Here is a 26,905-nt window from a genome sequence, read left to right as displayed (position 1 = left end):
TTATGCAACTTTAGTTGATACAAACCTTAGGCTATATGTTTTGATTTCTACTACATTCTAAGGCTGCATGATGTGACTGTAATGATTTGAAATAAGTCGCATGAAAGGGCTGCTTCTTGCGCAGGCTGCACACCATCAGTCTCTCATTCACAGTTTGACAAGCACTTGATAATATTCTCACCCATCAGACTATTCTCAATTTAATCATGTCTTTACATATAGCCTACTAATATATTTGTTGAATAATTTTTTATTTAGATTTGGCCAACAAAAAAAACGTAATCCGTAGCCTGCACTTGAATAGTGAATGGAGGTAACGTGCGGTTACGTTTTTTTAATATGCCAGGTAGGCTATACCTGTTGTAAAGCATATTAATGTGGTTAATTTTAAGAATTGATTGATAAATATAGTAGCAAGAGAAAGCTAGGATCCTCTTTTTTTTATAATTTTTTTATACTGGCCAGTCAAAGCTCTGTTTTCTCACGTGAATGCGCAATGACTGGATTTATAAGAGCACATGTTTCAATAGGCTATGGGCTCTCCAACCCTGTTGGAGGCATATATACTACATTTGTAGTTATTTGGGCACCAGTGCTGAGCGATCAGTGCTTTTTGAGATCGTTTTGGTTAAAAAATAATAATAATAATCACGGAAATCGGTTTGGATTATAAAATGTTTTACATGAAATGCATTGTGGGTTGAATGCAGTAACAACATAATAAAACAATTAATAAAAGTCCCATGATGGTGGTGACTGTCCATTACTGCGTAAAACTGGGTGGTTCGAGCCCTGAATGCTGATTGGCTGACAGACATGGTATATCAGACCGTATACCACGGGTGTGACACATTTATTTTTACTGCTCTAATTATGTTGTTAACCAGTTCATAATAGCAATAAGGCACCTCGGGTTTGTTATTTGTGCTCTGCACTGTGTCGTGCCTAAGAACAGCCCTTAATATTGGCCATATACCACAACCCCTTGGGCCTTATTGCTTAATTAACCATCATTTATTCACATTACTACATTTGATAACTTGGAATTAAATAAAGTAATCTCATCTCTATAGAGCTGCTGCCTCTTTTTACTAGTTCTTCAAGGTAAATAAGGCAAACTTCTATGACTGCTGAATACTGACTATCAATCACTTGGATCATGTGTTTTCAGGCTCAGGAAGCAACTGCTTTCTATGCCTCTCAATTGTGAGTTTTCTCTTCTGTCCTCGTCTCTTTGCTCCGCACAGATCAGACCCCTTGACTTTAACTTTAAGTGGGCGCGCAACTGATTATGATTGTAGTAGTGATGGGCATTCCGGCTCTTTTCAGTGAGCCGGCTCGTTCGGCTCAGCTCACCAAAAAGCTCACCTCTTTTGGCTCCCAAACAGCTCTTTAAAAAAATATGTTTTGTATTTTTTCAAGTCAAACAGTGTGCGATAGTTTGACTATGATTTGTGTTAAAACAATTCTATGGAAATTATTAAATGAAATCATACTCTACCTTAACCACAATGTATTTAAAAATGCATTGGTTTGTTATGAAAAATAATGCTATTGAACATTTGCATTTAAAGTATAACTTTTCAATGTATATAAACAAAGTGCATATAAATGTAACAATTCAAAACGAATACAATCTGAACAACATAATAGAATATTGCACCATATCAAAGAAAAATAATGAACCATGTCCAAAACTGCAGCATCCCCCTTAAAACATTAAACTTGTCCCTCTTTTCTCTCGCTCTCCTTTATTGCCATGTTATAACCAGCAGCACACAGCAATGCTGACCATATTTTGCTTTTATTAGAGATTTGCATTCAGAAATGACTTTCATCACTTTCGAGGGGCTAATGCGGTTTCTTCTCTCAGTAATTATTTGTCCCGTTTTCGAGAAGACCCTCTCAGAGGGAACGGATGTGGCCACTATGCAGAGTCTCCCTGTCATGACTTTAGTAAGCCGTGGGTAGACAGACGCCTTGTTCTTCCACCAGCTCAGAGGCTCTGCAGATCTTTGGAGGTGGGGCTCCTCCAAATAGGATCGGACCTCCATTATGGCATCTGCTGAGGGATTCCTTCGTGCTGCATCCCCAGTTGCTCTCTCGTCAAACAGCATCCAAACAGCAGACGTTTGTGGCACTACTGCTGGTGCTTCTGCTCCATCTGTTCCCTCTTCTTCCTGTTGCCCTGGTGCCTGAGCCAGCTGACTGCTGGGGCTGTCCCTCCCTGATGCTGAGGTTATTCTTTGAAGAGCCTGATCAATCGCTCTGGCATCACTGAAGGCTAACTTCTTAAACCTGGGGTCAAGTGCAACAGTTTCTGATAGGACGTGATTATATTCCATTCTGTGGAACTTTCTGTCCATTGATGAATATAGGGTGTCCATCAACTCTGTCACATGTCCTTTGGTTACATTTGCTTCTCTCTGGCGGCTGGCTGTGATTCGCTGCAGATCCTTACACAGGAGTATCATTTTTGAGGCTGTCACATAGCTGAAAAGGGAGAACAGTAACTTATTAGTTCAGGTTCATGTTTTGTCTACTGATACTACATTCTCATCTACTGCTCATATACATATATAATACTGGATTAAATAACGATGTAGTAATAACTGCTTACTGTGCCTCACTCCACTGATCTCCACAGTGACCTGCTCAAAGGGTTCCAGGACTCTGCACACCTCCTCCACCACCTCCCATTCCTCTTGGGTCAGAGCATCAATAGGTGCATTGACAATGGCCAGGGTAGAGATGATGGCATCCTTTGACTCAAGAAACTGCTTCAACATATAAAATGTTGAATTCCACCTTGTAGTGCAATCTTGTTTAGGCCTCAGCTCAGGCATCCCCATCTGGCATTGTGTAGACTTCAGTTTTTCAGCACCTACTGTGCTCCTGTGGAAGTATTCCACAGCTGCTTTCACTTTGTCCACAGTGGGCTTCATCACCTTCAGAGCATCTCTTACAATCAGGTTGATTGTGTGGGCAAGACATGGATGATGGGTCGATTTAAAAAATAAATAATAATAAAATCATGGCTGCTTTGGTTATGTTAGCTGCATTGTCGATAACACAACAACCACTTTTACATCTACATTGTCGCTAACACAACAACCACTTTTCCATCTACTTGCCATTCTCTGGCCACACTCAACAGTTCCTCTGCCAAGTACTCTGATTTGTCTGTCGCTGAACTCAAAGCAGTCCAGAAGACAGCTAGACATCGAAAAGTCTTCAATGTAGTGACATGTAAGAAGTGGTTACCCTTGATGTCCAGCAGTCAGTGGTAAGGCAAACTGCAGTAGCGTTTTGCACTCTTTCCCGCACTGAAGCCTGTGTGCTCTCGTACAGTTGTGGAATAAGTGATTTTGAAAGGGTTTTCCTGCTTAGAATTGTGTACATTGGATTTAGACTATTGCTATAATTTCTAAAACCTCTGTCATCCACGATCGAAAATGGCTGGAAATCGATGGCAATCGTTTTAGCCAAAGCAATATCAATTTAGCCTTGTTTTGCTACAGACAAGACTTTGGCATAAACTGGTTCATAGAAGACTGCGTTGCTTGGGTCACGGAGTAGGCCTACTTGACTGAGTGTGCTGGCTCCACCACTATCACTAGCAGGCCCGCTAGTTTCTCGAAGCTCCGCTACAGCTAGCTTCACAGTTGGGTGCACAGTTCACATATGCTGGTGTAGGTTGTGGGTAGAACCGGCTTTATGAGATTTTGTTTTGGCAAATTCTACACTGTGCTCTAACATATTTAAAATGCATCCAAATGCTACTGTGCCTCCGGCTCATTTTCTAGCTGTTTTCACAGCTGTCCTTCCTCTCTCTCCTCAGCTGCTAAGTGTGTGACTGTGAGTGAGTTGGCTCGGCCCTCCCTCACGCATCTTTGGTTGACACTGCGTGTCTGATTGACAGGAACAACAGGTGAGACTGTTAATCTGAGCAGACAGTCATAACGAATGTGTGTGCGCTTGAGCATTTAGGCCTATATTGTTTAATTTATTTTTTCGTTCTTTGAATTAGTTAATTCTATTCAATTAAATCTTTTGATTATTCATATCTTAATTTTTTTTTTATATATATAAATCGATTCGGCTCTTCTGATATGCGAGCTGGCTCCCAACGTTCACCTACCGACTCGTTCGCGAACGACCCATCACTCAATTGTAGTTTAGTGCAGAAAACATTGTAATTAACTATGTTGAATATTGGCCTGTTGGAAACTACACCTCCCTACCACATTGCACAGTTCCGACTTGATCTGATTTATCTCTACAGAAACGGCACATCGAGCTCTTAGGAAAAAAATACGGAACGATTATGGAATTCAAATAATTGCACCTGCGTCAGTCAAACCTGCTTGAGTTAGCGGCAGGCGGACAAGCAATATCCACTGTCGTAGTACAGCTGAAGCATGACATGGAATGTGAAACTGAAGCTGGCTAGCATTATAAAAGCCTGAGTTGATCTACTGTAGCTTGCTTCGTAGTATTCCACTCGATCTACCCAATTGAACGCTTATGGGAGATTCTGGAGTGGCACCCGTGATGGCATTTTCCACCACCATCAACAAAACACCAAATTATGGAATTTCTCGTGACACTTGTGGATAATGTGCCGAGGTGTATTGAGGCTGTTCTGGCTCCTGGTGGCCCAACACCCTATTAAGACACTTTATGTTGGTGTTTCCTTTATTCTGGGAGTTATCTGTATATGGGTAGGCGCCATTACCCGCTAGACCAGCCTCAGGCACTTGTTGAGCTCATTTAAGTGATTTTTCTCCTTGTCCTTTCCCCAGGTTTGTCACCCCACAGCAATGGGAGTGACTGTGGCTACTCTTCTAGCATGGAAGGCAGCGAGACTGGCTCACGGGAGGGCTCTGACATTGCCTGCGCTGAGGGAATCTGCATCCATGAGGAAGCAGGTTGGTCCATTTTTTTTTATTTTTATGTGGTCCAAATAGTGATGTGTTTTTCCAAGCCTGGTGTTGCTGTCATTTGTCTTCTTTTTTTGTAAGACAGAATGTGGTGTATCTGGATAGGATGCCGGTCATGTTTTTTGACTCCTCACTGGTCTCCTTTCTCACTGCTGCTGTGTGTCTTGTTGTCATCTGAAGGAGACTACTTGTGTGGTCACCATCATAATCACTGTGATGAAGATGAGGAGGACGGGGTATACAGCTGTGTGGAGTGCTGGACCAACTCTGAAGAAAACACTAAGGGCAAGAAAAATAATAAGAAAAGAAAGAACAAGGGCTTGTTATGTAACGATCAGGTGAGATGAGAATTTAGTTTGATTTCACCATAGTAGGGATGGGATTTTTCCAGATCTTTCCATTTGTATAGCTTATAATTTAAACTTCCCCTTGACAGTTTTTCCTTATGTTATGTTAGTCTAGTCGGAGCTGTGATTAGGACGTCATTCATTGCTAATCAGGTGAAACTATTAAACAAAACTTTAAAACATGTATTTTCTCCAAAGGGTCGAAAAACAGAGGGTTGTATGATGGAAGGGTACAGGAGAGGGCAAAACACTTCTACAACGTCACGTGTGTGCAGAACCAAAGAGACGTGTGCCAAGTTGTGCTGTGACACCTTTTCTAGCATTGCACTGCAGTTACCATGGGCAGAACATCAAAAGAACATGAGCCATTATCTGGAGGCAAACATGTGTAGTCAGGGGAACACCAGTGCCAACAGTCTCATGGAACTACTGGTCAGTGAATTTAAAAAAAGCTGTGATAGTCACTTCAGTGCTTAATGTCATTATTTGTACTCGTTTTGATTTCCATATGAGTGGTGCTGTAGGATGTAAAATATTTATTCAGTGTGTGTGTGTGTTTGGAAGGTCCATTTAACTGTATTTTCTTCTGAAAACAGGACGACTCTGAAGTGACTTCAGACGAAGAGAACTGCCTCACGCAGGACGAGATCCAATTGTTTGTGGATAGCAACAAGTCCTTCTACAACAACCGCGACCAGTACAGACAGCACCTGAAGGATAAATTTACGAAGTACTGCCGCGGTGGTGGAGAGTGGTTCGCTGCTGCCACCACCAGCGTCAATTAATGAATTCGCTGCTGTTGCACTACTCTACTGTTGTGAAATCTTTTTAACACTCATGATTATTACCACTGCTCTGTGGGTACCGCCTTTAAAAAAATAGAAAAAAATGTAAGTACATTTTGGTCTGGTGTTTTATTTTATTTTCCCCCACTCTGTGGTTGAAGTAAATGTGATTCTTAATTTCCCCCATTTCTTTATCTTCTCTCCATCTATCTCTCTCCCTACTTTTCACCTATCTTGTCACCTCTCCCCGTTCACCTTGTCGCCCCATCTTTGTTCTCCCTCTCAGCCTGACCAAACATAAGCTGTTTCATTCTGGTCTCATTTTGTAGGGCTGATGGATTTAAAAAAAATAATAATAATAATTGTAGCACAGTAGATCTGATAATCAAGCTTGCAAGCTGTGACATTAGGATTTAGATGTTGGTAGTCAGTCCTGTCGGGTTTTTTTTTCTCGCATATTCCATTTTGTGTATCTCACTGTGACACTACATTTTAGTGGAATAAGTTGCACCAATAAATGTGTACATAAATGAAATGATCTGAATATAAAGATTTTACAGTAAGACAATGTAAGATTTACTAAATAAAAAAATATTTATTAATATGCGTTTTGATAGTAGTTTATGTGCTTCTGACCTGGCAACCTACCATGTGCTATGTTTTTGAATAACCAGTAGATGGCGGAATATTACAAGTTTAGCCTTACAGGTCTGTAATGGGAGCTGACCGAAGGTACTGTACTTTACCTTTGTTAGACAAATTATTCCATACCAATAACTTGTTATATTCTGCGTTTTACGTTTTTACACATGGAAAGTTTTGCAATAAATTCCCTCTCAAGTTTGCACTTTGGCTCCCGTTGGTTGCAAAAGAATACAACGTGAATGTGAAGTAACGTGACCAGATTTTGGGAAATGTGTTGCTGGGGGAAAACATTTCATTGAACTATATTTAACGATCCATTTGAAATGTACAGCCCTTTCAACTACAACACATACATAGATTACCCCTTGTTTTACCATAACATACTGACAAGACCGGGCGCGCATGTTGCTCGTTGAAGTGCGCAAGCAGTGTGGAGGCAATGATTGAACAACGTGTACATTTATTTTGCAACATTCGCGGCGGCGTTATGTTAGCCTAGAGTTGCTACTTACTAATCGTGGGATATTGCAGGGGACAGCTCTTGCCAGGGACAGGTCACAAATCAGGGACTCTGGTCACAAGTTACATGATGACAGAGCTTACTACTGTTTTTCTATTACAGTAGCAATGTACTCCTCTGACTAGTTACTCTGAGGATGGCATTGTCTCCTAAAAGCACCAATTTTAAAGCATTAAATATAGTTTGGGCCTTGTTCCATAAAAAGTTGATGTCTAACCACTTAATTTGCAGTATAATTGTAATTGAGTCTGTAATCCTACTTTTTATTTTTTTTTATCCACTATTTATTCATATTTAAAATAAATCTACTAGCTACTTTAGAAAAACCTGTCAAGGGCATTTCATCGAGGCCTGGCATGCCAAATGCATCTTAATTTAGCCAATATGCTTTTGGGAAACGTCCTGATTAGGGCAGTGGTTGGCTACATTTTCAAGACCAAGGATGATATTACTTTCTGTATTTTAACAAATTGATAACTCCTGTGTGCTGCAGACGTCTAAAAAAATGCGTAAGGAAATCCTTTTCAAAAGCAGACAACACAACGACCGCGTTTAGACAAATAATATCAGACTATCATTGTACAGTATTTGTATTAAGGATCCCCATTAGCAGCGACTCTCCATGGGGTCCAAACACATTAAGGCACTTACAGTACGTCATAACATTATTACGCTACTACATATTTTGTATTGTTATACTATCCGTATATAATGCACACAAAGAAATGTATGTCTATGTCTGTCAGTATGAAAATTACAGTTAAGCACAGTGGCCGTTTCAGACTCATCTTTTCATACAAAACAAATACGCATAGTGATCCAGGAAGCAACAATTGAACGATTTACATACATTTTAACCAACCGAAGAGCAATACAAACATATTAATCCCGCCTCTATTAGAAAATGACCAATAGTGATCCAGTAAGAAAACTTCCGCTGCAGTAGCAGGACGTGTTCATTGTACAAGCTATTCTGAAAGAATACCGCGGCTGTTGAGGTGAAGTCTATGAAATACGTGATGTCTTCAAAATTGTTTAATCAGTGAAAGACGATTGAAGTGTTCCAATTTAGTTTGATATGTGAACTGTTTAGAGCTACATGTACGAATGATAGAAAAGTAACGGTTGCGTGTTATCAGTTTAGGAATTTTGTTCGCTAGCAGTAGCTACTTAGCTAGCAAGCCACCTTGAGGTCCTGTCTCTTTCTTGGCATTCTAGCCTGTATTGTGGTATGGGTTCCTAGCTTGACGACGAAGCTCAGTACAGTGTAATTTCATTACCTAATTTTTCGCATTGGTTTAATATAAAATAAGTTGTTAGGTAACGACGTTAACGCTTGTCTGTAGAAGAAAGTGGACATTGAAGGACGACAGAACGTTCTCAGTGGCTTTTACAAGATCCCCAAACCAGCTATCATGAACGGGTTCAGCACAGAAGAAGACAGTCACGATGGACCTCCGGCTCCGCCGTTTTACGGCCAGACTTGTTGTTTGATTGAGGACGGTGAGCGCTGCGGACGATCAGCTGGAAACGCTTCCTTCAGCAAGCGCATCCAGAAAAGCATATCGCAGAAAAAACTAAAGCTGGACATCGACAAAAGCGTAAGTGTGTGTTGCTAACTAGTTGTTCCAACTATGAGACGAGGTAGCTAGCTAGCCCGGTAGACATTCCCACTGACAGTTTGCTAGGCAAGAATGTGCTAATCGCGCACGCTTCAGCTTGTTGGCAAATTCAACCTCACTTATCTATTTGCTATTGTTTTACAATTGTTCTGCGCCATAATCACGGAACATTGGATTTCTGATTGCTTATGGCTTCATTTGGATTAGTTTGTGGAACATCAAACAAGGAGGACCTCCAATCCTTGGCTGTTTCATCGAGAAGGTCCACCAACATTCCGCGTTTACTACATCCCGCGCCCACTGCCATTGATGCTGCTAGCTAGCCAGGCGACCGGCAGTGTCCTTCGCCCCCGCCTCCTCTCCGCAGATATTTTAACGTTAAGCGAGTGTTGGGTTGGCTCACAAACTAGCTACTTCCCTCGCTGTAACGTTAATAGAACTGCGGTAAAACAGTGCTCGGTAGGCGGTGGCGAAGAACACTGTCTACGGGTGTCCTAGCTAACCAGCAGCCGCCGCCTTCGGTGGGGGTTTCCAACGTTGGCGCATTACCGCTACGGACTGTTCTGGTGTGTGTCAGAGACGGCGCTTAACAACCTAATGGCAGTGGGCGCGGCATATTTATAACCGCAGTCTGCAGATAGACAATTTGGTTTCACGCTGCATAGCTAGTGGTGCATGACTCGAGTATGTTTGGAGTCGAAAAGAGTCGACTCTTGCTCGCCTCCCAAAACTCGGTGCACACATACTCACAACCTCACTATTGCAGAGTCCTACTACTAGGAAGACAACATTTGCGTTCTAGAGGACTGACATGAACATGATGCTTCCCATTTGCCTATAAAAGGCCTACTTTGTTTGAATATAGGTGATGTGTAGGAACTAATAGTTCAGTGATATTTCTGCTGTGTGCAGCCTTGACTGATCCCATGGGATGATGTGGCGCACTCTATGCTGATAAGCCTATTCTTTGCTATGTTATAGCCCTATTTGGACGGGTATCATGAGACGCTGATTTTGTAATTATTATCCAAGCATGTGCGTTATTCCAGAGGATGATTCACACAAGATTGTTTTTTCCAAACTGCCTCCTGTTTTTATTTTTTTTATTTTTTTAAGTCATATGATGGAAGCCTAGAGGTTTGTTTTGTAGGCGTGAAGATATTTCAACATTTATAGACGATTAATAGGCTACACTGAAAACTGGTGCTTGGCTGCATTGAGTGGTCGTCTCCCGTAGGAGCTCGGCCTGTTAAATGACCTTTAACAACTGCTCCCTGCGGTACCAGCTTGCCTCAGGGAAGCTAAGAGCCTGTTGGACAAACTTCTCACTAGCAAGATTCTTGTTAGAGCCACCCCCAAGCCTGGACATGAACAACATGGAGGAATCCGGGTTTGGCAACCCTCCCTCGGTGGAGCAGTCACTGGCTAACAACTTCAGGCCCTCACTCCCTTGAAAGATGGAGCGCTTTACTGCCTCAATATTTCAGAAGATGTACCAGGACTCTGTATTGTAGGCATATCAGGCTGAGCTACTGGAGGATGTGGGGATGCAACTGGACTCAGACACCCTAGACCCAAATGCGTGGGAGGAGGTTTGTAATGATTACAGACCTAAATCGCTGTGCCTCAGGCTAGGTGCTTGAACCAGGCCAAAACTGTAGGGAAGCAGAGTCCCATAAAGCTATCTGGCACTCCTGAGTCCACAAAGCTTTGGATATTCCTCATTTGTTTATTTTCTGCAATTTGGTTCACACAACCGGGCCTCTGCCTTCCCATCTTACAGGAGCGAGCGGCTTAGTAGATATCCCCCTTCTCCTCCCCGTCATCTAAACTGATTTTAAGCAATTTTGCAAGTGGCATCAATAAGGGGTCATAGCTTTCACCTGGTAAGTATATGTAATGGGAAATGTTTTGTACACTCTTATTTCTCTTATTTTAGGTTCGACACCTCTACATATGCGACTTCCACAAAAACTTCATCCAGAGTGTCCGTAACAAAAGGAAGAGGAAGACGAGTGACGACGGAGGGGAGTCTCCCGATCATGATGTGGAAGTGCCAGAGGTAACAGCCGGGAAAACGAGCCCATTGTCCTCCCTTTAATCATGTGTCTCTAAAGAATGACACTGCTTCTCCTTGAAGGAAAAAAAACATCAAGTTGAATAGATATGAAAAAGAACATAAGATGACTATTGATGAAAAGGCCTAATAGCATGACAGTTCTATGCATTCTTTTGTGTGAAATATAATTGATAGAGAACAGTAAAACGTGCTTAAAGATATTCAATGCTTAATGGATAACACACCACTCTTTCCTCACAATGTCTGTTTCTGTGATGTTAGGTGGACCTGTTCCAGCTTCAGGTAAACACGCTGAGACGCTACAAGAGACACTACAAGCTCCAGACCAGACCTGGCTTGAACAAGGCCCAACTGGCTGAGGTAGGCCAATATTTACATTTTAGTCATTTAGCGTTCAAGCTTATTCAGAGCGACTTAGTATGCATTCAACTAAGATAGGTAAGACAACCACATATCACAGTCACTGCAAGCAAAACAAATGTTAGTGAAATAAGTCCTAGTAAGAAATGCAGCAATTTTGGCCTTTGTTAAAAAAAGGAGGGGGTCCCTGGTTTCCATTACTACTGCGCTTATTTCTCTACTCCTTGAGTGGCATCTTTCTACAAGTACAAGAAAGATAAGTATTTATACACAGGGGTTGAAGTTCTCCTTTACTGTGATGGATTTCCATCATATGAATCCTGGACAGGTTGTTTTTGAGATCAGTGTAGATCCGCAATAAACATCTCTGGAGATGATGTAGCCTAATACAGAAGCATGTCTGTTCTACGAAATATATTCCCAAATAAGTTTTTCTCAAATATTTTATTTTCCGTTACGCTGTGTGCATAGCCTATACTTTGTCACTCAGGATGCAACTTTCCAGTGCTACTATTTTTTCCATGTAATGTTGTTATTAAAACATACTCACACAACCCCATAGTAGAATAGTTTACCTATTTGCCAAGTCAACTTGTGTTCTATGCGAGATAAATATTCCTTTTGAGGCGCATTCAAGTTGCAGGAGCCATATGGGGGGGAAACAACTGCCTCTACTCTAGCCTTCCTCCTGGCGCTGACTGCTCAAGCCCTTAATGAACTATTAGATAGCCTTAAAAGGTATTTATTTTAATACACTGAAAATGTGTGGACCAGAATAAGGCTCTCTCCTCACTATATTGTTTCTGCACAATGAGAAATTACCATCTTCAGAGAAAATACTAGTAGTATGCAAATCAGGGAGCAAAATGAATGGTTCTTTCACATGTTAGATTCCTGACATTCACCAAAAAGAGCCGTTCGTATAGCGGTTTTCTCTACAATCTCCAAAAATGATTGTGATAGTCCATGAAATTCGTAGTATCTTCGCTGAAGATGGTAATTTCTCATTGCAGAAACAATATTTTATAGATTTTTTTATTTTATTTAACCTTTATTTAACTAGGCAAGTCAGTTAAGAACAAATTCATATTTACAATGACGGCCTACCAAAAGTCAAAAGGCCTCCTGCGGGGACGGGGGATTAAAAATAAATAAAATATAAAACAAAACCCATCACGACAAGGGAGACAACACTACATAAAGGGAGACCTAAGACGACAACATAGCAAGGCAGCAACACATGACAACACAGCATGGTAGCAACACAACATGGTAGCAGCACAAAACATGGCACTGACATTATTGGGAACAGACAACAGCACAAAGGGCAAGAAGGTAGAGACAACAATACATCACACAAAGCAGCCACAACTGTCAGTAAGTGTGTCCATGATTGAGTCTTTAAATTAAGAGATTGAGAACTGTCCAGTTTGAGTGTTTGTTGCAGTTCATTCCAGTCGCTAGCTGCAGCGAACTGAAAAGTGAGGAGGAGAGCCTTATTCTGGTCCCCCCCTTTTTTTTCAGTGTATTAAAATATATAATTTTTAAGGCTATGTAATAGTTCATTAATGGCTAGAATGTCCTTTTTTAAAGAGCTTCTCAGCCCTTCTGCATAAAAATTATCCCGGGGAGGGCCTCGGTCCCCCTAAGCAAGGGAACTGGAATTTGTCTAACTCTGTTAAACACATGTACAAAATTATCCTTTCTCTAAAAGTATGATGGTCATGACTTTCTTACATGAAAGGGGAAGTTAGATTGTCTAGGGGCAAGTTATCTGAGATCAACTTAAGTTTGTCATGGGATTTTTTTTTTTTTTAACCACAGGGCATACAGCAGTATTATGTTTGTAGTATGTCATAGACCGCTAACAGTGTACACCACAGTGGGGTATCTATTCCAGCTAAAGACAAGCACCAGGCACAATATTTTACTTTGATGAATGTATTCATTTATTGTTGTCCTATATGGAGTTTTTGCATTTTGCAATCTAGATGTACTTCATAATACTGGACTATTAAATACAATGGTCCGTTTTGATGCCAAGTCTCCCAGCGGCTATCCAAAACAAACTGCAACTTGCGAAACTAGTTTCGCCTAACATCTTGGCCGAAGGGGAGCTGGCTGTTAGAATAGAAAGCCTAAGTGCCAGACCCACAGGCAGGAGAAACTACTCGCGTCCCTCTTGCAGTCTCGTTCCTTGTCTAAATAAGCTTATTCCAACCTAATTATGGCTTGTACTGCTTGGTGTCAACATATCCAAATGACAAATGGTTCATTTGTTTATTGCCACAGTGATAGGAGGCAGGCTTTAAAAATCTTACATTACTGATTTTATACAACAGTGCTGTCCTGTTAGTTTTATTTTTCTATCTATCTATCTATAAACAAAATATAAACGTGACAATTTCAACCATTTTACTGAGTTACAATTCATATAAGGAAATCAGTCAATTGAAATGAATTCAGTAGGACCTAATCTATGGATTTCACATGACTGGGCAGGGGCACAGCCATGGGAGGGCATGGGCCCACTTGGGAGCCAGGCCCAGCCAATTAGTTTTTTCCCCACAAAAGGGCATTATTACAAAAATAAATGCTCCACTGTTTCATCTGTTGTCCGGGTGGCTGGTCTCAGACGATACCACAGGTGAAGAAGCCAGATGTGGAGGTCCTGGGCTGGCGTGGCTACACGTGGTCTGCGGTTGTTAGGCCAGATCGATGTATTGCCAAATTCTCGAATATGACGTTGGAGGTGGCTTATGATAGAGAAATTAACATTCAAAGCGCCGGTGGACATTCCTACAGTCAGCATGCCAATTGCACTCTCCCTCAACTTGAGACATCTGTGGCTTTTAGTGTCCCCAGCACAAGGTGCACCTGTGTAATGATCATGTTGTTTAATCAGCTTCTTGATATGCCTACAAAATTGTAGAGAAATAATATTGAGGCATATGAAACATTCTGGGATCTTTTATTTCAGCTCATGAAACATGGTGACCAACACATGTTGCATTTATATTTTTGTTCATTAGTTAGTAGCCTTTCTAAAGAACTTGGTAAACAGTCTCAGAAGGACTCAACTCCTTTAGAGCTAACTTCTGTCTTGGTATTTCATTAGGGCAATTATCCAAAGTCATTTTCCTCTCCTAAGAACTCCAGTACCCTCAAGGGGAGTGGCTCCTAATCCATGACCGGATCTTTTATTTCTGAGACTTCGTATCCGTAAGTGTGTGTCGCAGTATCTCGCCGGGAATTTGGGACTTCACTCATTTTCTCATGCACAAACCGGATTAGATACAGTGCATTTGGAAAGTATTCAGACACCTAGACTTTTTCCACATTTTGTTACCCTACAGCCTTATTCTAAAATAGATTAAATCGTTTTTTTCCCCCTCAAACTAAACACAATACACCATAATGACAATTAAGTCTTTTAGACATTTTAGTAAATTTATAAAATACAAAAAATAACATTTACACAGGTATTCAGACCCTTTACTCAGTACTTTGTTGAAGCACCTTTGGCAGCGATTACAGCCTCGAGTATTCTTGGGTATGACGCTACAAGCTTGGCTAACCTGTATTTGGGAAGTTTCTCGCATTCTTCTCTGCAGATCCTCTCAAGCTCTGTCAGGTTGGATGGGGAGCGTCGCTGCACAGCTATTTTTAGGTTTCTCCAGAGGTGTTCAAGTCCGGGCTCTGGCTGGGTAACTCAAGGACATTCAGAGACTTGTCCCGAAGCCACTCCTGCGTTGTCTTGGCTGTGTGCTTAGGGTTGTTGTTCTGTTGGAAGGTGAACCTTTGCCCCAGTCTGAGGTCCTGTGCGCTCTGGAGCAGGTTTTCATCAAGGATCTCAATGTACTTTGCTCCGTTTATCTTTCCCTCAATCCTGACTAGACTCCCAGTCCCTGCCGCTGAAAAACATCCCCACAGCATGAGGCTGCCAACACCATGCTTCACTGTAAGGATGGTGCCAGGTTTCCTCCAGACGTGACTCTTAGCATTCAGGCCAAAGAGTTCAATCTTGGTTTCGTCAGACCACAGACTCTTGTTTCTCATGGTCTGAGAGTCATTTAGGTGCCTTTTTGCAAACTCCAAGCAGGCCTGTGTGCCTCTTTTTTTTTTTTTTACTGAGGAATGGCTTCCGTCTGGCCACTACCATAAAGGCCTGATTGGTGGAGTGCTGCAGAGATGGTTGTCCTTCTGGAAGGTTCTCCCATCTCCACAGAGGAACTCTGGAGCTCTATCAAAGTGACCATTGGGTTCTTGGTCACCTCCCTGAGCAAGGCCCTTCTCCCCCAATTGCTCAGTTTGGCTGGGCGGCCAGCTATAGGAAGAGTCTTGGTGATTCCAAACTTCTTCCATTCTTAAAAACAATGGAGGCCACTGTGTTTTTGGCCCTTCCATGCTGCAGAAATGTTTTGGTACCCTTCCCCAGATCTGTGCCTCAACACAACCCTGTCTCGGAACACTATGGACAATTCCTTTGACCCCATGGCTTGGTTTTGCTCTGACATGCACTGTCAACTGTGGGAACTTATATAGACAGGTGTGTGCCTTTCCAGATCATGTCCAATCCAATGGAAGTTACCACAGGTGTACTCCAATCATTTTGTAGAAACAGCTCAAGGATGATCAATAGAAACAGGATGCACCTGAGCTCAATTTCGAGTCTCATGGCAAAGGGTCTGAATACTTATGTAAATAAGGTATTTCTGTAAAAAAAAAATTTAATAAAATTGCAACAAAATCTGAACCTGTTTTCACTTTGTCAATATGGGGTATTGTGTGTAGATTGAGGGTAAGAAATTATTTAATCCATTGTAGAATAAGGCTGTAACAAAATGTGTAAAAAGGGAAACGGTCTGAATACTTTCGGAATGCACTGTACATACCGGTAGTTAAATTTAGAGTTAAATTACAAAAATATGATATTCGCAATGTCACGAAGCAAAAAAACAAATAACCAAAACATCAATAGCCACTACAATGTGGAAACGTGATTTTGTCCTGAGTTCAGTAGCATTTACTTGATTTTTGCGGACCCAGCATTTGCTAGCTAGTATATTAGCAATGCTAGTCAGCATAGGCTGCTACATGATTATCAGCTTGCGTTAGCCAGCTAACATTAGCTTGCCAGCCTAGCTAGCTCAAGTCCAATGGAAACCGATGCAACCCTGCTGGTTACGTGGCTAGCTAGATGACCAGTGGTGACAGGGGTCCCTATTAGATTCAAGGCTTTAATAAGTGTCATAGTGCAGAAATAGCACAGAAAAATACAGATTGATTGAGCTAGCTAAGTTAGCTAGCAAGATGGCTATGACAGTTACGAGTGTGCAATAAATGAAATGTTTCCCCAGGCGGTAGAGGCCTAGACCTCCATTAATGAGCCTGTCATGTCATTAATAAAGCACAAATCAACAGGTCAAACAATTACTGCTCTCTACGTGCTGCCCCCATTGAGTGGAACTGTCAGCCCTGAATGGAGCTGGGTGAGACTAGGGCTGTGGCAGTCACAATTTAGTCAGCCGGTTATTGTCAAGCAAATCAAATAACTGTCGCTTTCACGGTAATTGATGTTAATGAACATAAACACATTTAGCATCTTCTGGCTTCCACACATTGCCTACAAGCCACTGATGCAGACCTTTCGAACATCTACATTTTAAGAAGTCTAATAAATCCATGTAATATAGCCTACACCTTCACAATAAATCCATTATTTATTTTAGACAGGTCTAAAGAAGCATTATATGAAGAAAATGTAGTCTATTTCAGAAGAACAGAACAGAATAACATACTCTGTTGTCTTGATCTAGCTATGCCAAATGGCTGTGGACTACACTAGGTCATTTAGCAGACACTATTTGCTTAGAATTCCCTGGCATTATTTTATAGTATCAAGAATACAATTGAACAAAGCTGAAGAAAATAGAAATTATATTTTATACAAACGATTTGAGGAGTGTGTATTCTGTGTTGAGCGGTTAACAAAGAAATAGGTACTCCTATATACTTAATTTAGTTAATGTCACTTTAGTTCTAAAAACTTTGGGCTAAATGTTTTGATTTTGAATACATTGAAAGGCTGCGTGATGCGACTAAATTATTTGAAAAAATTTGCTTGAAAGGCATGAGCTCTGCTTTGGGTTTTTTTTTGCGCAGGCTGTACACACTTTATCAGTCTCTCATTCATAATTTGACAATGCCGTGAATCGAGTTTCTCGGCGGCATCCCCTTTGTGTGGCCGTAATGCACCCTAAAAAAATCCATGCCTTTTGCAGCCAGTGGCTGTTGTGCTCTCCGAAGCACCTCTCACTCACATGGCTCTCCATCACATGATCGGGTCTTTCTTACAGGCTACAATTGAAGACCGATGCATCCGGGATGCAACTGTGCTCGTTTTTATCCAATTCCAAGGTGCATATGGAAGATATTGGAAGAACTGTCCACATTTTACTTTTCGTCTGCCAACAAGATGAGTCGGCCTAACGAACAGCAAAAGCACTAGCCTATGTCAATCTATTATCCCCCATAGTATAAAAGTTGACCTATTCTGTGCGAGAAATAAATATTCCAAACAAAGTCTGGGACAGTTGTGGGATGCTATAGATCCCAAATTAATACAACCACTAGCGTCAAAACATTTTTTTTTTTACGCAATGTGTCTGATGCAACAGATCAGGATGTTTTAGCTTTGAATATTGATAAACTATTAGGCTATTTCTTCATATTATAAGTGCAGCAATGCGCACATGGCAGTAGGCTGTAAGAACAAATGTTCCATTAGCGGGAAAACACCATTATCTAAAGTGGCCACATATGTGATTTTGCAACTATTGCTTTTATTATAAAGGTGCATTTTTATGGTGAAAAATTCTTCCCCAAACTAGAGACTCACACTCTGCCAGTTAGGCGCTACACTTGTAAAGCAGAATGTGCTTAATTTTAAGAAGTTATTTGGCCACTTTAGTTGTTCTGGCTGTGCCGAGTAGGACTGGCCACCCCTCATAGCCTGGTTCCTCTCTAGGTTTCTTCCTAGGTTCTGGCCTTTCTAGGGAGTTTTTCCTAGTCACCGTGCTTCTACTCCTGCATTGCTTGCTCTTTGGGGTTTTAGGCTGGGTTTATGTACAGCACTTTGAGATATCAGCTGATGTAAGAAAGGCTTTAGAAATACATTTGATTTGATAACAAACCTTATCAAATGATATAGGCCTATGAGCTAGGCTACATGAGGTGTGCGACTATGATCCGAAAAGTCCCAAAAAATAAAAAGGCATTGTTTCTTGCCTTACGCTGGGCATTATTCACAAGTGATAATATATCATTCACAAGTGATAGGCTAGTATTGGTGAAATTTGTTTTGATTTAGAATGGACCATTATCATGCACCTGTCTCAACAGGGGTAGTGGGAAAAATACATGTAATCTATGCACTTAAATAGCAAATGGAGGACGCGTTTCCCGTGGTTCATTTTCATGCCGGTCAGGTAGGCTATACTCCTGTTGTAAAGATAAGCAATGTGCTTAATATTAGGAAAGTTGAGAAATAAATATAGTAGGCTTAGCCTATAGAAAGCTGATGGGATCCTCTTTTTAATAGAGGCCATCACTCTGTTTTCTCACGCAATTGCATAGCATATAGAAATGTTGTGCAACATGAGCTCATATGCTCTCATGAAGTGTTTGATTAGATTTTCGATTAGACTTGTATTGATGTCAGAGTGATTAGAGGGAATATAGAGTACTGAGTACAAGGCAGTTTGGTAGGCTACTGATGACCATTAGCAGCATCAGAGCTTGGAGAAGCCTAATTATTGTGACTAAATTGTCACATGGAATTTGACTGCCTTCATAACTCGTGACCGCCGGTGTGACGGTAATACCGCAACAGCCCTTGGTGAGACTACATAGAGGATGTTTATTTCCCTTTACGTTTATTTTAAATCAAATAGTCGTGTTGGGTTTAGACGGGGTCTCCTGAATTTATACATGGAGTTCTGATCCTTGACAGAATTGTGGTCATTGATTTGGTTGGGAGTTAAATGGATACTTTAAACTGCACGCAGAGACATAAAAATAGTATCCATGAGTTAATCTGACTCTGGGGAAGTAAATCAAGGGCTTCCTTGCCAAAATCCCGAAGTATCCCTTTAACCAGACTGATGATCACACTTGGTCTTTGTTGGTCTTGCTTCCAGGGGCGAAACTTTGGTTTTAGAAGTGGACGTTTTTTTATAATATTTTTTATTTATCCAATCGGATAAACGCTCCGAACAGCCTACCCAACCGCTTGGAGGCATCCGCATGGTCCTAAAGCACACCTGTGCCTTTTTGTATTACATTCCAATGAAAGAACTGAGGGGGACAAAAATGTAAATTCAGAATGTGGGAGGGACATGTCCCCAGTGAAAGTTGCGCCCCTGACCATACTACTAATCCTCACCACAATGTTTTTATTAAAATTGGGGAGAAAACAACGATGTTCCATCAATAGACTGATTTAAACTGACCTCTACCTCTCTATTGTCTTACATACCACTTTGGATAGAATGTAGCTCTTCTCTGTGATAACGAAATGATTTTGGCCTCAATGCAATGTTATTTGTTTTCAGACTGTCAGTCGCCACTTCCGGAATATCCCAGTGAACGAGAAGGAGACTCTCACATACTTTATTTATATGGTGAAAAGCAGCAAAAGCCGACTGGACCAGAAATCGGAGGGCAGCAAACAGCTGGAATAAAGGCCACCAATAAGTCTTGGACATGAGCACGTGTGTTTGATGAGGTGTTTCTGCCAGGCAGCCTAATCTGATTTCAGACTGTTGTCAAGACTCTCCGCAGGATAATGTAATGTGAATATACCGATATGTACAAAATACGCAGAGTATGAAGATATCACCAACACGATAGAATGCAATGTATGAGAACTGCCTTAAAGATTTGTTTGTATTTTTTGTATTTTGCATGGACTGTTAACAACTTTAAGGAAGGCTTGTGTCAAACCAGAGAGTGTACAAACTTAATATTTCAATAAACTGGTCATGGAGCATTTTGTGAATGAAAATATGGTGGATAAGGTTTTGGGAAGCGTTGCACATTTTCTGGTGTCCAACTCAAATTAAGCAATAAGGCCCGAGGGGGTGTGGTATATGGCCAGTATACCATGGCTAAGGGCTGTTCTTATGCATGACGCAAAGCGGAGTGCCTGGATACAGCCCTTAGCCGTGGTATATTGGCCATATCACACAAACCCCTGAGGTGCCTTATTGGTACTATAAACTGGTTATCAATGTAATTAGAGCAGTACAAATAAATGTTGTCATACCCGTGGTATACGGTCTGATGTACCACAGCTGTCGGCCAATCAACATTCAGGGCTTGAACGACCCAGTTTTATAATACTCATCCAGTGGTATGACATACATGGGAAGACTGAAGTTGAATGATGTAGCATTTTATGATGTAACATGAATGATGTAACATTTTACATTGACTTTACCCGCTCTTTCCCGTCTTATACCAAGAAACACACATACTGCAGAGTGAAATGGCGTTTCGGTGAATACCAAGCTCTTTTCAAGTATTGGTGGAAATGTTATGTCTGACTTCTTTACTACATTTTCTACTTTTTTGTGAGATGTCAGTACAGTACTTTAGTTCATCCTTGATTGTAAGGTCTCTGTAAAGTTGTGTGTGTCTGGTGGAAACTTTCAGTCTGTGTTCATTTTCATGGTTTCAGCTTTTGAGACTAATTTAAAGCAATTAATTGAACTTGTTCATTAGGGGTTTAAAATGCATTATTATTACTACTACTATTATATTTCAGAAGAATTGTTGCTGTACTAACACAAGCACGTGGAAGTCTCAACTTGAGAGCAATGAACCATATTTGAACCACCTAAATAGTTTTCAGTGCACACAAGCACTGGCTGTACTTTGCCTTAGTGTTCACAGTACATTTGTTCTGTTCTATTGCAATGTATTTCTGTGGAATCATGTCACCCTCAGCTGTCAAGTCTATTTCCTCTCCTGGCACAGTGTTGAAATTATGTGTGTGTCTCGTGGACACATGATAACACTACCGCTTATAGTCGCTGGTTGAAGATGGGAGTTGTGAAAAAAAAAAAAATGTTTTTGCTTTCTCTCTATCACTAATTGGGATTTTCTTGTTCACTTCAACACTGCTGTATGCTTTCTGTTTTGTTTGTCAGTGGTCTCTTCACAGATGATGCTATGGCTTAGTATTGATTAGGTTCTCTGTCCCAGACATTATTTAAGTCCTAAGTAATAAGTTATGTCTACTGTTTTCCATCTTACACCATCAATTAGTCATGTCAAATGTGTCATTTGCTGAACTATCGATGGCTTTTTTTTGTTTTTGCTTGTAGCTTTGTAGTGCCAGATTTCCCTCTTCTCTTTTTTTTCTTCTCCTATTTAGCATATTGGCTGTGCTGCGTAACCCAATTGTTGTATTATATAAGACACATTTATTTAAATATGGCTGCTTATTGCTTTTAATAAATGTATTGTACATAATGGCTTGTCTTTTGTTTATTGTGGGGCAGTCACTCCATTTTCTGATTAGTGGGTGGATGGAATTAGTGACTGGACAAAACTTCTCTCCTTTCATGCTTTTTCAACCATAGACAAATGAATAGCTGGGAGACTTATGTATTCGTACTAAATGGAGGGATATATATTTTTTTAAATGCCCCAAATCATCATATGAATTGCCCGGAGGCCAGGTTGCTCTGTGTTACTAGATCCACCACCAGGTGTCCAGCAGCATTCTGTTGGGGCCACAGTGGTCGAGCAGAAACAACACTCGACCTACCTACCTACTGCTCTATGCAGGTCACAGGACTTAAACCTCTATACTTTTATGATACTGTCTATTTTAGTTTTCTAAAAACACACGTAGGCCTAATATATATAAATTCAGTTGTAGGACTTTGTAAGGACAATTACAAATGTGTAGCCTGCCTAGCCCTTTCTCCCTGCAATAATTTAGTCCATGCACGAGTCCAAAATTGAGGCGCCAATATCAGGAAATAAGGACATTGCTCAGGCTGTATATTTTGCATTTCCCTACACAGGCTATGGAATACAAGGTTTCCTGCATGCTACTAATTACTATCATAGCCTACCACACCTTTTCAGTGAGTTTCCGCATAGGCAAACATATAGTTTGCATTGATGTTGAGCATGTAGGTTGGAGAATGACACGTTTGTTTTTCAAATAAATATTGCCTGAGCATGATTGGTTGATGAGCAATGAACTTGAAGGCGCACAGATGCACAACTTTGCTCGAGGAACCCCTTTCTTGTAGAGAAGTTAGACCACATAGGTTATAAGTTATACAATATAAGGATTTAGGTTTAGGCTCAGCCTTTTGATTTAGCCTAATAATTTTTTATTCTGGCCAATTTGTTTTTCCTCTGATGTGAAACGTGTTGTCATGTATGACTAGGCTTCTGCAAATAGCCTATTCCAAACCAATATTATTCTGACCTAAAAGCAAATCTTTGTTCATAGGCTATATACACTGTATGTTTATTATTGAAATAATAGCCTACATCTCTTAATTCGATTATTATATCCTATAGGATATACTTTGAAATTGATTGATGGGACTACTATCTTGTGGGCTGTTCAATCGAAAGACCGCTCTCTTAGTTCAGACGAAATAGCATGCATCTGTCCCAGCCCCAAAAAGGAATAGAACCGTAAATTTAAAAATATTTGTTTCGTCTACATTTAGATAATATAATTTGATTGCTGTAGACGTATTGATCTATAATTAATTTCTGAATTTGGCAAATATCGTGTAGAGCCAATCAAATGTTTTAGCTCACACCATCGAACCATGCGGGTACCCTGAAAGAAAATAGCCTATAAAATCACAAATGGCATATGGCTAGAAATGTCGAGAGCTTGGGACGATAAGGTTCTGTCTTCAAAAATATGATTCTGAAATAGTTGGCTTTAAAGTTCTGAACCCTCATTGGTATAAATGATGTCAGAAAATGTTCATCTTGTACTCTTTTGACCTTAACCACATGAATTGGGGTATTTAGAGTAGACTATACGTTAGCCTTGTTCTGTTCCATGTTCTATGTCAATAACTCAATTTGGACAAAAATACAGATCGAACCTTAGTCCTACCACTGTTTATTGTCCTCCAGACACAGCACACTGATGCATGTATTTTCATATTGTATACTACTGCACCTCAAACCCTTAAATTATCTAGTAAGCCTACCATCACCATAAAACAAAAGTTTTAATAAATAAAATAAGAATGTGTCCTCATAAAGCAAATTAATAATTGCCTAGAGCTATGCATATCAATATTTGTATAGCCTACCTAATCATTCTGTTGAAGAACTGACTGATTTCATTGCCGTTTTAAAGATTGTGTGATTAAATTAAGTAATTATAATGAATATAATTTCACATTGAATTCATAAGAAGAAAACTATCAAAACCAAATACCAATAGTCTAATAGTTGGCCTTTACCGGTATCATTTCGAAGTAATATAAACCTGTGCGTTCCATTACACTCTATTTCAAACGAACAGTTACATTCATTTGAGGTAGATTCAACATTTTTCTTTACAAGACATAGCACGACAGTAAGTCGACTCTACTACAACAAGACCAATGCAAAGCGGGAAAAATAATGCTGAACAGCATTGCCCCATAACCGTGAGGCATAAAGAAACACCTCAAATATCCCACTCTCTCCGTCCGTTATTGTGGCCTATCCACAACCAAAAAGATTTATTCTAAGCTATACAACTTTCATTTAAGTTCTACCAGACGACAAATGACAAAGAAACATTTACCAGGCAGTTGTTGAAATATTTGCATAATATTGCATTTTACCAAGTCCACCTTGTTTGAATTTGAACATTGCACGTATATACAGTAGATGAGTATAAGTGGTTGTATTCCTTGCAGCGACGTGCTTGAATACGGAGTCTTTGAGTGGGTTGCATGCTCAGAGGTCAAAACATTCACTGGTTAAGTTCCAAAGCCCAGACTTGCTGAGGCCAACCTGTCCGTCCTTTGAACTTTTTCTCGTTTCCTAATGACTCTTGCAGGACATCGTTCTGTGAAATAAAATAAAAATGTTGTCAATATTGATATAAGCACTCTGAATTGTAATATACTGATTTTAAACTCAATGTAAAATGACATGGCCTGAATTAAATAAACACTTAGGCCTATTACATGTTCACATTAACAACCAGAGATCGGATAATGTTATATTGTTTATCTTTATAGGCCTTTTCAGGCTTGTTCAATTGAGCTCAAAATATAATTTATCTGACATGGGATTGCTCTAAACTGTGAAATGTTTTCGCTTACAGAGCCAACAAACATACAATTTATTTTAACAAATTGAATAGGCCTACACAGTAATTACAACATTATGGCCTCAACGTTGTTTCAACATAAAACCACAATCACGAAGGTGCATATTCCATCATATTCCGTAATATAAGACACATAAGACACTCAATAATTAAGACAATAATTTAGATTGATGGCAGAACGTAGACTACGTGAGCCTAATTCCAATAAATCATTTTTACAATGCTGCTATAGTTTGCAGAATATGAATTTAGATTTTTGGAACAGTAAAATATTATCCCCATATAGTTTAGGCCTATGCAAAAATAATAGGCTGCTTATTAAAATAGTTCACATAGCCTACCGTTTCCTGTTTCCGTTTCAAATCTCTATCATATTTCTTGATTTCGGCCTTGAATCCCTCTGTCTCCCCAGTGTCTTTAGCCAGCACGTCCATTAGGTAGGCAATGTAACTTGTTGCTAGTCGTAACGTTTTAATTTTGGACAGTTTCGTATCTACCGGTACGTTTGGTATACATTCTCTCAGTTCGGAGAACGCGGTGTTGATGCTCTCTGTCCTTCTCCGCTCCTTCTTCGGCCCTGATGCTCTCCTCTTCCCCATGCACGCGGAGAGAGCGTCCAGCTGGCTTTCTTGCGCCGGACCCGGAGCCCCGAACTCCGTGGAGTAAGACATCTGGATCTGGAAGTCAGAGTTGACTTCGCCATGGTTCACCACCCAGTTTTGGAAGTAGGGATAATCTTGATGACACCTCTGGACGAACGGAAACGTCTCGTGCATCAGATGATGATGCTGGTAGCTCCCAATAAGGTTCATTTTTACAATAAATAAAAATCGCCACCGGTCCTGCAGGTCTTTTGGAGTCTTGCGGTTGGTGACACTAGTCAGTGACCTATGCTATAGTGAACAGGGGAAAGTGACATATGAAGACCTTCACTATTACAAATAGGCCCACAAACACATAAGACAACAAGCACACGTTTTACACGTTTATCATCAAAAAAGTGTCAAGTTTGTTGAGAATCTGTCGTTGACATTCTGATACGTTTAAAGTGAGGTAGGGCTAGTATAATCCAGACAGGTTTTGGCAATCTCGAGTGCACATTTTTTTCGTGGGATTGCGCTCATTTGCGCAATAAATTTGACAGTAATGAAGGTGCGGGCCATAGGTTTATATGGTTTCGAAAGTGACAGAACGAACAGTCAGCCAATAGCGTGAGAGTGCTAGAGGTTTGGGTGGAGAGTGTTTGATGCCACGTTCAAACAACTGGGAACTCGGAAATCAGAAATCTCCAACTTCCAACTTCTGTGTGTCCAGCTGGAAACTCGAAAAAAAACGAGCTCCGACTTGGAAAAATCGTTTTGAATGGTCATCCAACTCGGAATTGCAAGTCGGAAACTCTGGCATCTTTCTAGAGCTCCGTCTTTCCGACTTATAGATCACTGTCGTTACGTTTTTCTGAGTTCCCAGTTGTCTTGAAAGCACCATGAGAGCAGAGAAGTCCGCAAGGTTAAGGGCGCGTTCCTCTGCCCAGGCTTTGCCAACGTATGTCAGATCTTACCACGCCTGGATAGGTATTTTACGAATCAGCTAACCACATCATATGTTATAGCAATATGGTGTCCAACGGTACAGTCCATGACGTCACACGCGACCATTGGATGATGCATGCAATGTCTGAGCAGGGGACGCGACCCAAGCCTACAAAAACATGCGCCATGGTCCCACTACAAAACCGCAGTAACTGGATATGGGATCATACAAAGCAAATCAAGACATAATTTGCAGGGTCTTTCCCCATATAGTTTAGGCCTATGCAAAAATAATAGGCTGCTTATTAAAAATGCCATGCCATCATTTTCATGTGTTTAATTAGAATATTTGCAGTGGAAAGGGCTCCTGCGGATTCCATAATGAGCTCTCTGACAGCCTTTACACACGGATTTTACGCAATTTTGATATTTATATTTTGCTTAGTAAAATGTTGTGTTTTCGTTCAGCATGCTTACGTTGGTCCCCTTTTGCATACATTTGTGGAAAAAATAAGTTCCTTGCATGCATGTTGTATTTCTTTGTGAGTATAGCCTAGTATATGTTATAGTAGGCTGATACAATTAGGCCGCCGCCTAGATGTGAAATAATTTGAGTGAGGGAAATGGTTAATTCAATATAATGTAGGCTAGAGAAAGAAATGCAAAATAAACGTGCAGGCTAATATT

At 40.5% G+C, this 26,905-nt stretch overlaps 1 protein-coding gene and 1 long non-coding RNA gene across 2 annotated transcripts; one reads left to right on the top strand and one right to left on the bottom strand.

Moving 5' to 3' along the window:
- The first annotated feature begins 8,246 nt into the window (after positions 1 to 8,246).
- sp30l (Histone deacetylase complex subunit SAP30L) lies at positions 8,247 to 21,841 on the top strand. Its single transcript, NM_001279038.1, is given in 4 exon segments — positions 8,247 to 8,841; positions 10,802 to 10,924; positions 11,204 to 11,302; positions 19,918 to 21,841. Coding segments are annotated over 4 exon segments (537 nt in total). The 5' UTR covers positions 8,247 to 8,655; the 3' UTR covers positions 20,047 to 21,841.
- A 1,620-nt stretch (positions 21,842 to 23,461) lies between these two features.
- On the bottom strand, positions 23,462 to 26,038 carry LOC106567393 (heart- and neural crest derivatives-expressed protein 1). The gene is made up of 2 exons (XR_001320057.2): positions 25,031 to 26,038; positions 23,462 to 24,422 (listed from the first exon to the last, which is right to left on the bottom strand). It is a non-coding gene; the product is annotated as a heart- and neural crest derivatives-expressed protein 1 (long non-coding RNA).
- Positions 26,039 to 26,905: the final 867 nt, after the last annotated feature.

Source organism: Salmo salar, chromosome ssa13, assembly GCF_905237065.1.
Source record: "Salmo salar chromosome ssa13, Ssal_v3.1, whole genome shotgun sequence".
NCBI classification, from domain to species: domain Eukaryota; kingdom Metazoa; phylum Chordata; class Actinopteri; order Salmoniformes; family Salmonidae; genus Salmo; species Salmo salar.
The sequence above is the reverse complement of the archived record's forward strand: the minus strand, read 5'-3'. Positions and strand labels throughout refer to the sequence as shown.